The following is a 17,280-nucleotide window of genomic DNA, read 5'->3' as shown; positions in this document are numbered from 1 at the left end:
ACTGCTTTCCCTTTTTGCAACAAAAGCAAATTCACTGAGCCGGAAAGATCATATTAACTATTAAACTTTTAAGGAAGAATTAGAAGGCCGCAGTGTTAATTTAATTTTAAAATCAAGGTTTGAAGCAGGGGCGTGAATGTCTGCAAGAAGTGGGACACCTCGAAGAATATATGTTGCAATATTCTGACGCAAACCACCCCAGTGTTGGGTACAACACTGCAATAAATGTGTAGGAAAAAAAATAAAATTTACATCATGTTATCATAATGCTTGTTTTTACCATTTTGGCATCATCGTAGTTAACGATGGAGACCTATAGAGTTTTGCTAAACTGAAAATCTGGCCCTCATCAAAATTCCATTTCATATTAAATAGGAAGAAGGAAAAAAAAGGAAACTGTTGTGCATATTTCAGCAGAGAAATTATTTGCTGTTTTATACTTTTTCTGTGGATGCCTGCAGAATATGTGCAGTTTAGTTTGAGAATTTTGGGGCTATCCAACAAGGTGCAGGTTGAAGAAAAATAAACTGCTTATCTGAAGAAAAATATCCATATAAAGTCAGAAAGCTCGTTTTAGGATGATAAGTTCAAATACTTCTCTAAATGTCATTAACATCTGTGTTTCCTAATTTGAGAATATCAGCAAGCAATATTCTAGACCAGTGTTTCTCAACCTTGGCAACTTTAAGTCCTGTGGACTTCAACTCCCAGAATCCCCCAGCCAGCACAGCTGGCTGGGGGATTCTGGGAGTTGAAGTCCACAGGACTTAAAGTCGCCAAGGTTGAGAAACACTGGTCTAGACTGATCATGGACAGAGTAATTAATTATCTGCTTTCTAAATTACATTGGAAAATGGATTTGGGGGTTGCACGATTTGATGGTTTGGTTCTTTTTTATCTAAATTTCCTGTTTGGGTCCTTTCTGGTCACAGCTGTGGGCATCCTAACAATTGGTTCTGTAAGATCTGTCCATGCCATGCTTTGGCTCCTGTCTTAATCTCCAGTAAAACCATTCTGTCGCTGATAACCTCATGGGATGTGTTTTTTCTTTGCTGAATCCCAAAATAACATTCCTTTTATACAGCATACCGAATGAATGAGTAATGACCTGCTATTTAAGCGTATCAGCTTTTATATCCATCAGCTATTAAATAAGTAAGTTTAAACCCTGCCTCTTGCAAGGGTTTCTTAATATGCTTCTTTGTATTTCTGAAGACAGACCCTTATCTTGTTGCACTCCTTAAATTTTGTCCATCAGAGTTAAGTACAAATCTTATTTCTACACTGGTTCTCTGTTGTTCTACCTTTTATTTTCTGCTTTGAAATGAATAAATAGCAGATTGTACACACTAAAGTAACGGATTCCTCCTAAAAGTGCATTCCAAATATATTAAGATAGGAGAACGGAGGCGATTCTTTTTCTATTCTTGTGCCTTTCAATGCTACAATTTCAAGGAACCAACTCTATTTCTTTAAATCAACATGTAAAAGCTAAAAGTAAAAAATAAATGAGCAAATGCTGGGAGATTACTTACGGATTTCATTTGAGAATATAACCGCCACAAACACCCTTCATTTGTTTAAGTTCTTGTTTAGTGTTTCTTCTTTGTGCTAGAACAAAACCTCTCAATAACAGTCTCATAATAGTCTTCACTGGGGAGCTCAAATCAGTCCTTTCCCCCCCTTTTACCTTCAGAGTTCCCTTCAAATGTGCTCCTTTTCTTGTAAGAGCCAAAGTTGGTACTTCAATATTATTCCCGTGAGTAGTAGTTGCACCGATGAATGAAGTTCCAAAAGCTTGACTTTCACTTTGTTTTGGCAATTCCAGAGTCACCTTTCATGTATAGATATAATATATATATTTATATTACTATTCATTTTACATTTTAAATTATTTTATTTTGCTGGTCACTTCCATATTGCTTTATTCAGATTCCAGAATAAAGTTCAGAGTAAGGAGAAAATATAAAGAGAATGAAAAAGAAAAGTTTAAGTGCAAATTAATTTTCCAGTGATTTCCCGAGTGTGTTTTACCTGTCCTTAGTTTTTTTTTTCTTTTTCCATCTTCCCTCCTAACCCTGCCTTAAAAATGTTAAAAGTGTTTAAAAATCCAGTGTTATTCTTCCTTCTAGTGCTATATAATGATCAATAAAGAAATGGAGGGGAGAATTATTACACGTTGCATTCAATGTGTATAAAACATGAACAGGAGACTCTCTTTATATAAATATTCAGTATTCATTGGCACTGTGCCCTCAAAAAGCCCACACTAGTTTGTGTGTGTGTGTGTGTGTGTCCTGATACAATTTTTGACTTGTAGCCACCTGTAATTTCATGCACCAGAACAAGAATGAATGAGGTCTCTGCTTTGGAAAAGTAGAGAGAGCAACTGGCCACAAGCAAGCTGGATTAGACATTTTGATTAGGGGGCAGAATTAAAAAAAGGTTAAAGAAATTGGCCTTTCAATCTCAGTCAATAGGTCATTACCTGTGGTATAAAAATTGTCTTTTTCTACCCCTTTCCACCTTTTGAAACTGCCTTGCTTTCTGTGGGAATGCTTCAGTGTCTCTGGCACTTCCTGCTGATAGAAACTGTCCTGGGTGGCTTTCTTGGCAGCCCCCCAGCTGGATCCCTACGAGAAGACCAGCCCGACAGCAGGCAACCACTTCAGGGGCTGTTCCTAGCGTGCGTGGCTGTTCTGATCTTTTCTTCCTCCAAAAGAAGGGCTTGGAAAGGAAGAAAATCCAGACTTCCCCCCCCCCCCTTTTTGTTTCTTCCTAAATTCCTGGAATCATCGACTGAAATGCGTCCCTTCTCTTTGCGGACATCAAATGGAGGGAAGATTTGAGAAAGAGAAAGTAAGAAAAGGGGGGTAGGAGGAGAAAAGGGGCAGGGGGAAGAAGGAGAGAGAAGGAGAGTGCTGGTATGGTTTCCCCATTTCTCCCTGGGATTACACTACGGTGTTTCGGTGTCTGTAGGGTGGCGGGGGCAGCATCATGCCAGGCTTCAGAGAGAACTCTGAGAGGTATTCGGGGTTCTCGGCCACAGTGGGCCGGATCCTTCCGTTTTGTTTGTAAAAATATTTTGTGCTGTATTCCTGAAGGTAGTCCGGATGCTGGAGGGTACTTCGCGGAGGCAGGCTGTGATTCCAATAACCTGGGTTATCAAATGCCCTTTTGGGCTTTTCTGGCAACGGAAGCCCATTTTTCTTCAGGTACTCTGCGTTTTCAAAGGTGCTTGCGAAGGTGTTGAGGTACAGGGGCTCACTCACATATTCATCCTCGGCTTTGGGCTGCCCAGTTTGGCTGTTGTGATAATCTGGGTTGTCCAGAGCTTGAAGATCACCATTCTTCCACCGAGAAACAAATGGATTCTCCTCTACTGGATTCAGGTGATCTTGGAAAAAGGAAAGATACGTTAACTGAAATGAAAATAATTTCCACTGCAATGTGTACATTCAGGAAACATAACATTATACATTTGTGGAAATAGTTTGTAAAAAAATGCATACATATAAACTAGGGAAAATGCACAGATAAATGCATAATTGAGTGAAAAGACAGACAAAACTCTGTACATTTGAAACACAAGTTTGGAAGCACTCATGGAAATGACTAAAAGGAATTTATGGGTAAGAACTGAGGCTAAAGGTAATGGAAAAAAACTATCCCATCCCTGTCAGCCGGTCCATACTTTAAGTTCTATAATGGAAACATTTCTCTGAGTCCTTTTTTTCCTTTTGGGGAAAACACTTTTCTGATCAAACATTGCCAGCTATGGAATATTCTACTCCTAACACCTAACATTTTGGGTATATTTTATCTAATACTGCTTTTTTTCTGCAGTGTTGCATTATTGTTATGCTTTTATGTTTTTATGTTTACATTTAGAGTGCTGCATCTTCATAACCATCAGGTGCCGTCTTGCTAACATGACTTTCAATTGAGATAAACTCAGTCACATTTCATGTAAGTGAAAACAAGCTGCTCACTAGGAAGAGGTGAATACAGAATCAAAGAACTGGGTTGTTACCTCCTGGTCTGCAGAAACATATAATTTGGCATCAGGAAAAGAGTGTGTGTGTGTGTGTGAGAGAGAGAGAGAGAGAGGGGGGGGGAGAGAGAGAGTATGTGTGTGTGTGTGTTAGAGAGAGAGAGAGAGGGAGAGAGAGAGTGTGTGTGTATGTGTGTGTGTGTGTTAGAGAGAGAGAGAGAGAGAGAGAGAGAGAGAGAGAGTATGTGTATGTTTTTGTGTGTGTTTGAGAGAGAGAGAGAGAGAGAGAGAGAGAGAGAGAGAGAGAGAGAGAGAGAGAGAGAGAGAGAGAAACAAGATTGGACAATAAATAAGATTGGGCAATTTCTCAATTTCTTTTGCATTAACATGGAATATTTCTGATGGGAAAAATGCTAAGAAGTATTTTAATTATTCCATCCTTATTCTGTGATGCTTTTTAAAATAATTTTCACCCAACCTTACCCATAAAATAGCTTGAAACTAGTGTCTGATGGATGCCAAATTGTAAAACTACATGTTCGTTTTCAAGTGAGCTGAGGTAACTCTACTGACAGTTTTGCCCACATGCCTCAATTATATTAGAATCGGTGATACAAAAAAAAAGTTTTTTTTACATTGCCTTATTAACTCTTAAGGGAACAAAACACTTATATCCAAAATCTTACCTATCTTATTGTGACAAAAGGGGTTTTGAAAATAATAACTAATGCTTAATTGGTTGAATCTTGGATATCAGTTGATCAGAAGAAAAGATCAAAATATTTAAAAAAAACCTTGCTTTTTAAAAGTTTCCTTGCATTTCAACATTTAACATTAAACATATAGACTAAACCAAACACACAAAAAGAAGCCATGCAAGGAAGCCAAGTCATTCTTGTGGAATTGCCCCCCAAAATGGGATTGGGGTGCAGAGAAAATGCCATAGCATTTTAGCTCTGGTTACGTGACCTGATTTTTCAGGAAGCAGTGCATTTCATAAGAACCCCTGGGCTGCTGAATGAGTGATATAGATTTTAATTACTTAACGGTGCCAAATGTTGAAGCTTGACCAAACAGGATCACCTCTTCCGAGGAAGAGGCAATGAATATAACAGGGAAATGCTATCCATTTTCTTTTCCATATTATATGGCTGAGTGCATTAAGGGCAGCAGGAAACTAATGATGCATTTCCTCATAGCCCAGTGATCATGCTGTTCAGTTGGACATTGGGAAAAGCAAAAAAAAACACCCCTCTTTACTTGAAAGTAACCTCTACTCTGCAGCTAAGCTTGCAATGTAATTGATAAGTCGAGGCTCTTCTCAATGCTACAAATAAAATGCCAAGAGTTCGAGGTCCTATAAACTCTTCCGTCGTAAAGCCAAGGTAGAAAAACAAGACTCTGCTCCTAGGAGATGTGCCTTTCATTTTACAGGTTGAATTGGCTTGACTGAAACAGAGAACAATTCGGACAACCCAGTATTAAACAAGAACCATGCCAATGTTAGGTCTAGTGCAGAACGCAGCCGCGCGAGTGATTGCGGGTGCACCTCGATTCACCCGCATAACACCTATCCTCCGCGAGCTGCGCTGGCTGCCTGTCGATCTCCGGATGCGCTTCAAGGTGCTATTAACCACCCATAAAGCCCTACATGGCAGTGGATCTGGATACTTGAGAGACCGCCTTCTGCCAATTACATCCCTGCGACCAATAAGATCCCATAGAGTAGGCCTCCTCCGTATACCATCGGCCAGCCAGTGTCGGCTGGCAACCACAAGGAGGAGGGCCTTCTCAGCAGTAGCCCCGGCCCTTTGGAACGAGCTCCCCGTGGAGATTCGTACCCTCTCCACCGTCCAAGCCTTCCGCATAGCCTTGAAGAACTGGCTCGCCCGTCAGGCCTGGGGATAAGGATAGTTACCCCTCCCGAATGATGAATGTATGTTGCCTACCATTTTATTATATGTTTCTATCTTGATGTTTGTATTCCCCCCTTCCCAGTTTTATGTGAGCCGCCCTGAGTCCCCTCAGGGAAAAGGGCGGCCTACAAATTCTAATAAAACTATAAAACTATAAACTATAAGAGAGTGGTCTTTCCCCACTTCCGAAGTCTTCCCAGCTGCACCAAAGGGAATCAGAGCATAGCCATCCTGTGATACAGGTGGCCACGTTCTGGGGATAAGTAGTTCCACAAGGAACCTGGCCTGATGCCTTGTAAGGCTTCGGTTCTTTGGCTTTATGCTTTCTTGCCTATATCTAAATGGGTGGATTGGATTATGAAGGCATGTGTGGCCCAAGCTTCAACCTGGGGATCTATGGCTCCTTAGATGGAAAAGATGATACTCTTGCAATGGCCGTTCATCCAAATAAATCTTATGCAATGGTACCACTTATCAGTTCAGTTTGGAAGAAGGCCACTTGAGAGACCGCCTGCTGCCAATTACCTCCCACAGACCCATTAGATCTCACAGGGTTGGCCTCCTCCGGGTGCCATCTACCAGCCAATGCCACCTGGCTATTACCCGGGGGAGGGCCTTCTCTGTGGCAGCTCCGGCCCTCTGGAATGAACTCCCCGCAGGGATTCGGACCCTCACCTCTCTCCAGGCCTTCCGAAAAGCCGTCAAAACCTGGCTGTGCTGGCAGGCCTGGGGTTGATGAGTTCCCTCCCCCCTCGACATGTATGGTTGTGCGACTGTTGTCTACTTTTATTATTCGTATTTTGTCTTTTATGTTCCCCCTTTTTTTCCCCTTTGAATTGTTCGCTGCCCTGAGTCCTCCCGGAGTCCTCCCGCATACAAATAATACAATACAATACAATACAATACAATACAATACAATACAATACAATACAAGGCATGGGAAAGAGTGCCAGCTGATATCAGCCATTCTTGCCCGGGTTCATTTTATCTGTACAGAGCTCCAACCAGAATAATCTCTCAGTATTGATTATAACTGGGCAGCAGGGGTGGGGAAATATGATCCACTAGGTGAGAGATCTACCTGTTTTGCCCTTTTCTGGCATTGGAGTCATATAGCCTTCTTCATCCAGCTCGGTTCTTGGCCCTCGCTCTGGGATAAAAACTGTCGGGTCAGCGCTATACCTCTGAGTGATACTGTCCTCTTGTGACAGACTTGCCACTTGTTTCCGTAGAGTACCATTGCAGCAAGTGTCGTCACAGATCTCAGCACCTCCTTGCCTGATGGAAGCTTCTGGAGCTATGCCTGGTATGGCAGTTCTGTATGGCAAAGGGACTCCTTGTTCCGTAGACAAACTTCCATCTCTGTAGATAAACTGATTCTATAAGAAACATAAAACGCCATGTGAAAAAAAACACCTTGCAGAATTAACATTAGAGCTTAGTTAAATACAAATATAAGTTTCATGCATATAAGACGTTCAATTATTTGCTCAACAGGCACTTTTGCTATGCAGAAGTTTTAGTTGTAACTGTTTCAGTCAACATAACACAAGTTTTTGTTGTTTGACTTTGCAAGCAAAGGAACTGAGTGAATTCCACATGCATAGGTTTGCATTATTGCTGGATTCAACTCAAATTCCATTGGCTTAAAGTAATTCAAGATGCTTAGTTTATGCTTTTCAAATATTACACTTCAAAAACTGAAACTCAGTGCATTTTTCTTGGATTTCAGATTACCATTCAAATAATCTGCTACCTCAAATAAGAGCCCAACCCTAATCCATCAATCTATGACTGCCAAATCTAAATTCAACATAAAATGTAAATAAATCAGGATCAGATCCCATTTAACATATTTCCAGAATCTGATGATCTCTATGTTATTTCTGTGTTGTTGTTGTTTAAAAAAATAATCCCTAGTATTACAACACATTACCTTCTATGTTCACACTTCTAGGGTCTGTAAGCTACCTTCCATCCCCCAAAACCTGGTCTGAGAAATTGTGCTACATTTATCCCTGCCAATTCATTTTGCATTTCCTAGAATTTCTCAGATGCTTTTGCCAAGATAAATCTCAACATTTCACATAACGCGAAATGCAATGGAAAGGACACCAAATATCCTAACTCTGGAAATTAGTTGGGCTGCAGAAAGAGTCCTTCAATGACCTCCGCAACTGAGGCCACCTTAGTAGTCCTCTATAGGAGAGGGTAGAGGGGAAAGTATGCTGGCAGAAGGCATTCACACACAGGGCACAAGTGTCTTTAGAGCAAGGGATATTTATGTATACCCAGATGACTTCTGTCTTTATCCTGAATTACTATAACAATACTCGTATAAGGTGTATAAAGTTTGTACAATTTTGTATTTTGAAATTCATCTAGCACTTTATATCTCCTTTACTAGGCAATTACTTACTACACAATAGAAACATGCTATAAATGTTGGTCACTGAGAATCACTTTACTTTCCATTAAATGATTGGGTGTTTCATATGTGAAAGCATTTTTATACGAGCATCCAAATTTTGTTTTAAATAAAACTCAAGAGACAAAAACATTCTATCCTTTCCCCCCTTTTTGAATTAATTTATTAGTTTTAGCAACAATAACATAATTATAATAACATGAAACAGTAGGCTGATTGAATTAGAGCCGAGGTGGCGCAGTGGTTAAATGCAGCACTGCAGGCTACTTCAGCTGACTGCAGTTCTGCAGTTCAGCGGTTCTAATCTGACCGGCTCAAGGTTGACTCAGCCTTCCATCCTTCCGAGGTGGGTGAAATGAGGACCCGGACTGTGGGGGTGATATGCTGACTCTGTAAACCGCTTAGAGAGGACTAAAAGCCCTATGAAGCGGTATATTGGTCTAACTGCTGTTGCTATTGCATATTACTACTTAACTATGTATAACTGGACTGGTCTATAAGAGCGGCAAGAATGTCACAGAGACATGAGCAGTGCTGACTCCTGGCCATCATTCTCTTGGAAAAAGAAAATCCTTGAACAGAACATAATACTAATTACTACTACTACTACTGATTTTATCAATAGTAATAGGAGCCCTTGGAGCAATACCCAAAGGGGTGCCTAGATAAAGTGAAATTTTGAACTTATCAGGCCTGAATATCCTGACTTTGCAAAAAAAACAACCCACCGTATTTGGAACTGCTTGACAGCTCTTAGGTCCTTGGTTAGGACTTGAACTGTTAAGTTTTTACTGGTCCTAGACTGTGAATCAAACTGAAGATTAAATTTTCAACAACAACAACAACAACAATAATAATAATCAGCAAGCAAAAAATCACAAAGTACCGGGACTTGCAAATTGAAGTTGAGCGACTGTGGAAAAAGAAATCGAGTGTTGTCCCAATTGTAATTGGATCCCTTGGAGCAATACCTAAAGGGCTACCTCGCTATTTGGAAATTTTAAATTTATCAGACTTGAACATTCTGACTCCACAAAAAACCGCCCTACTTGGAACAGCTTATATCCTCCGACGTTACCTTTACAGTTCCTAGGCCCTTGGTTAGGACTCGAGCTGTTGAGCTACCAACCAGCCCCAAAAGCTGTGAATCTCACCAAAGGTTAGATTAACCAAATAATAATAATAATAATGATGATGATGATGATGATGATGATGATGATGATGATGATCCATTGGAATTTGTGCAAAAATTATAATATTAAAACAGCAACAAACTGGTGGGAACATAAGCCTGAAAAAGTCACCGAAAATCAGATGGTCAAGATCTTGTGGGATTTCCGTATACAAACGGACAAAATACTGGCACATAATACACCAGACATCACACTGGTTGAGAAAAATAAGGTCACAATCATAGACATCGCAATACCAGGTGATAGCAGGGTCGCTGAGAAGGAACATGAAAAAATCGCAAGATACCAGGACTTAAAAATCGAAATTCAACGACTATGGCACAAACCAGCAGTGGTAATTCCAGTGGTAATTGGCACACTGGGTGCTATTCCAAAAGCACTGGAATTACATTTAAAACAGTTAAAAATTGACAAAATCACCATCAGTCAAATGCAAAAAGCCGCACTGCTTGGATCTGCACGCATATTGCGAAAATACGTTACGACGTCCTAGGCCCCTGGGTGGGGCCCGACTAGTAACCAATGCCAAATCCGGCGAAACAACTGGCCGCTGTGATACAATTGTATAATAATAATAATAATAATAATAATAATAATAATAATAATAATAACAACAACAACAACAACAACAACAACAACAACAATAATAATAGGAGTGAACTTATGTATGCCAGTTCTGGGGCTGATATATAATTCTCCTTATTTCAGGAGCATGATTTGAAATCTTTGAAAACCATCCAATCTCTCCCACTCGTCTCTGAGAAAGACGATCTATATATCACATGATGTTGGAGCTCGGATGTCAGCAGGCAAACACTGGAAGAAATTTAGACAATCATTTGGGGCAGCAGAAGGCTTCTTTTATTCTTGAATAGAAGATCTGAACTATCTAATGGATTCCAAGCTATCTTCCTTTTCACCTTAAGATTATTGTTTAGAGTACCACATTTAACATCATTATTTAAAACAAATATAATTGAACAAGTATTTCTTTATATTGTTCCAGGAATGAAATTTATCAACTTGGTTGCTATTTTTCATAAAACAAGAGGAAAGGACAATGTTCTGGAATGTTTAATTTCTTGAAAAATTAACTATCAGTTCTTGTGGTACTCATTAGAACCTTTTAAAGTTAATCTTTTAAAGAAATTACCATAGCTATAACTAATGCCTATTCAGTAACCTTATACTGCATTTTCTGTAGATCTGTATGTGCATTGTTCTTTGAATCCATACAAATATATTAAATTATTTCCTTTCACGTTTATTTTTTATATTTTCCTTCAAGCTATTTGAACTCTTCTGAATTAAATGTGACAATTTTTGGTTGTTTATTTGATTTTTGTTTTGTTAGGTTTATCAGGTATCATAAAAGCTAATTGTCCCCCCAGTTGTTTTATCTGATTCCTTTTTTTTTCAGAGGTGGTTTAAACTTATGAAGGTTTTTAATACACAAAGCTTTTTCAGTATCATTAAACCAAACTAAACTAGAACAGGTACACCTGTCCTAGTTCCAAAAAATATTACGGACCAAAGATAACACTTTGAATCCCCCAAATACTGTTAGAATTAAGGATAATCTTACAATGTTCAGCACTCCCTAATTTTATTATATTATTAGAAGTTGTAACCGTACAATGTCCAGAGACCCCTGTTCAACCGTTCAAACAAAGCAAAAAAATTATTGTTAAGGCAAATAATCTCTAGTAACATCTGATTCTATCCTAGAATTTTCTGTTAAAGTTAATGAAATTTATGCTATTCAGCTGGACTCAGCAACAAAACACGATTCAGCTCTCACCTTGGAGAACGAGAGAGTAGATGGGATGGTGGAATTCATGAAGAGAGAAGAAGGAGGATACATTTAAAAGGACAAACAAATCCTAAAAGATGAAGGTTGATCGTGAAATACTTACTCCTGACATAGGGGTGTAGGCAGGAGGAGGGCTGTGTCCAATTTCACTCTAATAGGAAAGAAAAATGGAATGACCAATATAGTAAGAGGTTACATGGATGGAAATAAGTCATATGAATTCTGTGAATTGGTGGAAAAACCATGAACAAATTAAAGAGATTTATTCAAACACCAGTCAAATTCAGCCCTTCATGCTCAACACATCTCGAGGGGCAGTTTTGTGTGAGCTGAAGGTATGGAGGTTTTGACTGTAGAATAATTAAGGAAAGCCTGAAAAGAGGTGTAGGACTTTTTTGCCCCAAAGAATGATTAGCATTCAGCAGGTCCCTCTAAAATGAAGATTCAAATGGGATGTTCTACTACTACTCACCTGGTCTAAAAGGAAGAGAAAGAATATATCGCTTAACGATGAAGACAACACATAGATTTTACTTGGATAATTATATAACCACACAATATTCATTCTCTATAGCCTGGCTAAAAGACAGCAGATAAAAAGAAATACCTGCTCTATGGCAGATTTCCAACGAAAATATGATCACAAAATTCATGTGCTCATCATATTCAATAACACAGAAAGATAAGGCTCTATTAGCAATAGCAATAGCAGTTAGACTTATATACCGCTTCATAGGGCTTTCAGCCCTCTCTAAGCGGTTTACAGAGTCAGCATATCGCCCCCAACAATCCGGGTCCTCATTTTACCCACCTCGGAAGGATGGAAGGCTGAGTCAACCTTGAGCCGGTGAGATTTGACGCGCTGAACTGCAGTTAACAGTCAGCTGAAGTGGCTGCAGTACAGCACTCTAACCACTGCGCCACCTCGGCTCTTGTATCTATTGCTGGATGCTGCTTCTCTTTCTATGTTTTTATCCCATTAATGTTCTAATGTCCTGCATCTATTGCTAGATTTCCTAGCAACATATGCAGAATGCTTATTTTTTTTAATACCCCTCCTCAATATCAGTATCATGAACATGTATGCATCATAATGTACGCATTATATATGAAGACGAACATCATGCACCATCAATATCACGAACATGTTCTTTATGTATGCTTCTTTTTAAGGAGGGTTTGGAAAGCAGTGTGATTCACATAGACAGAACAGTCCCTTCTGGCATTTCCGGTTCTCCTGGCATGGAGTTTTGTTTTCCTGCAGACTCTATTTAGAATTGGGATTTGGTGGCTCAGAAGATTAAAGAGAACTCTAATATCAATATCTGTCCACACCTATTTAGTCACAATAAAATGACTATTGGTCTGCATTCATCACTTAGGAAATTTCATTTTTCTCTGGAACATCTCTCTTTTCCTTGTTACTGATTGCATGTTTTTCCTAGAGGGCTACTAATAAATGTGATTATGGTATTTCTGGTGCTTATCTACTTATATCACGTAGAAAAGAAGAGCACCATTCATGCACCATTTGTTAAAGACAAATGGTGCGTGAATAAGAATATGTCAGTAAAATGTGAAACTGTATGTCAAATCTATCTTCATAATTCTTACTTATGTCAGAGTAAGAGTAGAGAGTAGAGAGTAGAGAGTCAATAGATGGGCAGGTTTGGTTGTGATGAGTCTGATGAAGCTTGTATCTTTAGAAAATTTAAAGGAAAGAAAGACTACAAAAATCTTTAATTGTATCAATTTATGGTGACTATAAATACATTATTATTCAAGGTCTTGTTGCAGAGACATTTTACTGAAAACGTTTGGTCAGGATGAGCCCAGGATGAGCTCATCAGCAGTGAGCAATGAACACTGGCCTCCAATTTAGCTTTGGATATTCTTTCTCAAAGATCTTTCTTCTTAGTTAAGCTCATACACCAGAAATCTACTCTTCAGCTGTGCATTCATTTTGAAACTGGATAATAACCAATGATGTACAAAAGGCAAACTTTATTATATCCCTACAATATTTTTAATAGATGATTGAGGCAGTTCAAGGTTTAAGTATACAGATTATCACACCTTGTTTTTCTCTTCAATCATGACGTTTTTGGATGGCAACTCACTCTAAAATGTGTTGGTCTCACAGCTTTCCTTCTTGATTACATATTTGTTTCAAATAACACTTAACCTTTATAGCTACCAGCAATATTGTTGAGGAAGTACTGAAATTTGATCTATGCATTTTTATGAATTATATTACTAGAATATAGAAAGATGCTAAGAAAATACAGAACTAAGCAGGTTATTTTTACAAGGATGCATCTCAAGATCTTTTTCAACTCATTAATAAACAATTTGCACAATACATCAATGTTATCCACCTAGTGAGATTTTTGACCCTAAGTCCCTAACCCTATAAAGTTGCTTCAGGGACATTTAATTTCATCAACAAGTTTGTTGTTTGTTAGCTGTACTAATATGCTACTAGTAAAGCAATGGATTTCACTGAAAAACTTTCAGGAGAAATTGGAAACTTTGCATTGATTGATACATTCAATATAATAATAATGGGGAGCCAATTCAGCCTTGCAGCCTCATAGACATATATCTCAGCCTATATGAATACACTCTAATGGCAAAAAGGACGTTCTGTTAAAGAGCCTCTAAGTGAGAGAGATGGCTCTTTCATTTTAAAATTATTAATTTTTTATATATTATTAGCCTTTTGATAGACATGCTATTTAAAGTTTCCAAAGGAAACTTCCACATAACTGCAAATACTATCAAAAACAAAATACTAAGCAAGGCTCTCAATATTTTTGGGGGTAGTTTTATGATTATATTTGACATGAGTGGTGATATAATGATAAAAGTTCCATAGTAGAACGTGGTAACATACACATGTGATAACTGGCTTCTAGGTGGTGGCTATTACCTATAAAGCTCTTAATGGCATAGCACTTGGCTATTTGAGAGATGACCAGTCACCAATTGTTTCTCTTCATCTCGTGAAATCAGGCAGAATAAGTGAATTTTGAGTCCCAACAATTAAGCAGTGTAATCTAATGGGATCCAAGAATCGTGTTTTCTCTGCTGCAGTGCCTGCCCTCTGGAATAAATCACCTCTGCTCAAGATCTGGATCGCTTCCTCTACGGCAAGACCATGATGACATTCAAGAAGCTACTGAAGACATGGCTATTGTTCTAGACCTTGGGGATAGCTCATGGATGAGTCCTGTTGGACAGGGCTTCTTTGGACCACCCAGGAATGTTTTCTTTTGGGGTTTTTAAACTGGAAATCCCGCATAATTGGGTGCCCTCTAAACTGATTAAATGAATAGTTACAATCCACACACACCCCAAAGAAAACAAGCTAGGAACAGCTGAAATGTGAATTACTGAAATAGTAAGAGCCGAGGTGGCGCAGTGGTGTACTGCAGCCACTTCAGCTGACTGCTATCGGCGGTTCAAATCTCACCGGCTCAGGGTTGACTCAGCCTTCCATCCTTCCGAGGTGGGTGAAATGAGGACCAGACTGTGGGGGGCGATATGCTGGTTCTGTAAACTGCTTAGAGAGGGCTGAAAGCCCTATGACGCGGTATATAAGTCTAACTGCTATTGCTATTGCTAATTCAATGGGGCCTCCATTTTAATGTAGTGATTAAGGCATCTGGCTAGAAATCAGGAGACTGTAAGTTGTAATTCTGCTTTGTGCATGAAGCCAACTGGATGAACTTGGGTCAATCCCTTTCTCTCAGCAGGAGAGGAGGAGGAGGCATGGCAAACCATTCTGGAAAAACTTGGCCAAGAAAACTGTAAGGAATAGTCAAACAGTCTCTGAGAATTGGACATAATTGAGCAGAAGAAAAAATGTAATGTATTTATTTTTCAAAATATTTTAAAATTGCTTTCTAATTACATACCAATATTGTAATATTGAAAGCTTCAAAAACACTTTTTTGTTTTTAAGATGCAAACCAGACTTTTTCCCTCTTCCCTCACTTTATCGATGATATATGCATCTTCCATTGGTTGGAAAAATGATTTATTGGCAGAAAGCAACAGAGAAAAAAATCCTTCAAATACTATTTTTACATACAAAGGAAAAAAAATGAATCTCCATATTGGGGCAATGGATTGAAAGAAATTCTTGGGCTTTGAATATATCTATGTTTTGCAGAGACTAAAAACTAAGAAATCTGTGTGCATCCATTCCTGTGAGCATGTGTGACTCAGTGAATGAATTTGCTAATTACTAAAAACAGACTTCTTTCATTGCTTGGCACAGCTGGTGATGAAGGATTTTTTTTAAAAGAAACAAAGAAGATTTGTCAAAACACTGCTAAAAGTGCTTTACCATCTACTAAATTCTGTTAGATTAGTGACTGGATTTAGTTTGCTTTCCTTAGTCTCCTATTACAATTACCAAAGCAATTGTTTCCGTAACCCTTGTCCATGATGTTACATTATAAAGTACCCCAATTTATTTGTGCCTTAACAAAGTTAGCAAACAGTATTGTCTCTATGCACAGCCCTTAATATTTAATCAGCAGCAGCTCTTGGAGGCAGATCTGACGCAAGCATAGCTTTCCATTATATGAAATTATAATCATATGAAGATACTTATTTATTCTTCACTCTACTAAATCAAATTTTAGGCGGAAGTTGAAATCATGTACATTACTCAATCAGTAGTCATTCGACCAATAATCTGACATTTCTTTCTGTTTGATCTTTTAGAGTTGATACTGATCTACCATTGTTTGCATCAATCATTGATTTATTATGTAAATAATATTGTCTAGTATTGTCAAAAGCATGGGTAACCAAGAAATCAGGGGTTTCCATAATTCTGGTTCTTAATTGAAAGCCAAAGAGATGATAAAGCATAATTACTTTTCCTCTTCAGCTGAGAAATCAGTGAGATCCTACAAGGATCTACAACAGTGTTTCTCAACCTTAGCAACTTAGGGAGTTGAAGTCCAGACATCTTCAAGTTGCCAAGGTTGAGAAACACTGATCTACAAGAACTGATGGTTATGTGCTCTGAGCCGAGGTGGCGCAGTGGTTAAATGCAGCACTGCAGGCTACTGCTAGATCAGCAGTTCAGCGGTTCAAATCTCACCGGCTCAGGGTTGACTCAGCCTTCTATCCTTCCGAGGTGGGTAAAATGAGGACCCGGATTGTTGTTGGGGGCGATATGCTGACTCTCTGTAAACCGCTTAGAGAGGGCTGAAAGCCCTATGAAGTGGTATATAAGTCTACTGCTATTGCTATATTGCTATTTTGCTTCCAGTTCTTTCTCTTGCCCAGTGTTTCATAAACTTTTCTTACACAATGGCTTCCTATGGAAATAACACAGGAATATTATTTCTATGTCTCTGCCTGTTTTCGCCTAGCTCTGTGATGGTGAACCTACGGCACACGTGCCTGAAGTGCCACACAGAGCCATGTCACCTTGCACATGTGGTGTTGCCCGTTCCTCTTCTGAGTTTATGGCGCACATGCGATGGCCTTTGTGTTTGCGTCAGTGTTGGAAACTGGAAGAGATGGTCTTCCGTGTTCCAGGGTGAGTATGCGCATCAGCCAGCTGATCATCGCAGGTGCAGGCACACCAGTAACCAGAAGATTAGCTGGCTGGAAGTTCATTTTCTGGTGTGCGCATGTCCCCAGGGCAGCTCCTCTTCCGGGTTGTGGGCCAGACAAGCGCGGACAAGTGCACTCCCTTTTCGGCACTCGGTGCCGAAAATGTTCATCAACACTGGCCTAGCTCCTGCCAACTAGCAGTTCGAAAGCATATAAATGCGAGTAGATAAATAGGTAGCACTTCGGTGGGGAGGAAACAGCGCTCCTTGTTGTTCAAAAGTTTTATTTCTTTTAAGGCAAACATTTCATCATTCCTCAATCAGTAAGACATCGAAGTACAATTTTTTTGTATG

The 17,280-nt window shown here is 39.1% G+C and overlaps 1 protein-coding gene across 4 annotated transcripts in view; it reads right to left on the bottom strand.

Annotated features, from left to right (window-relative positions):
- Positions 1-728: 728 nt before the first annotated feature.
- Positions 729-17,280, bottom strand: part of ERBB4 (erb-b2 receptor tyrosine kinase 4) — a 769,459-nt gene continuing 752,907 nt past the window's right edge. For 2 of the 4 annotated variants that reach the window (XM_087706314.1, XM_087706322.1), the window contains exons 26-28: positions 11,448-11,495; positions 6,992-7,289; positions 729-3,397 (exon numbers count right to left, since the gene is read on the bottom strand). In XM_087706314.1, coding sequence (XP_087562440.1) covers positions 2,952-3,397; positions 6,992-7,289; positions 11,448-11,495 — 792 coding nt within the window. In that variant the 3' untranslated portion in view covers positions 729-2,951. The remainder of the gene's footprint in view (positions 3,398-6,991; positions 7,290-11,447; positions 11,496-17,280) is intronic. The other 2 variants (XM_087706329.1, XM_087706327.1) reach the window with 1 other exon arrangement.

Source organism: Thamnophis sirtalis, unplaced genomic scaffold (assembly GCF_051295495.1).
Source record: "Thamnophis sirtalis isolate CommonGarterSnake01/CBP01778 unplaced genomic scaffold, rThaSir2_p1.2 scaffold_1, whole genome shotgun sequence".
In the NCBI taxonomy this organism is placed as follows: Eukaryota; Metazoa; Chordata; class Lepidosauria; order Squamata; family Natricidae; genus Thamnophis; species Thamnophis sirtalis.
Note: the sequence above shows the minus strand (reverse complement) of the source record. Positions and strands in the feature narration are given on the sequence as shown.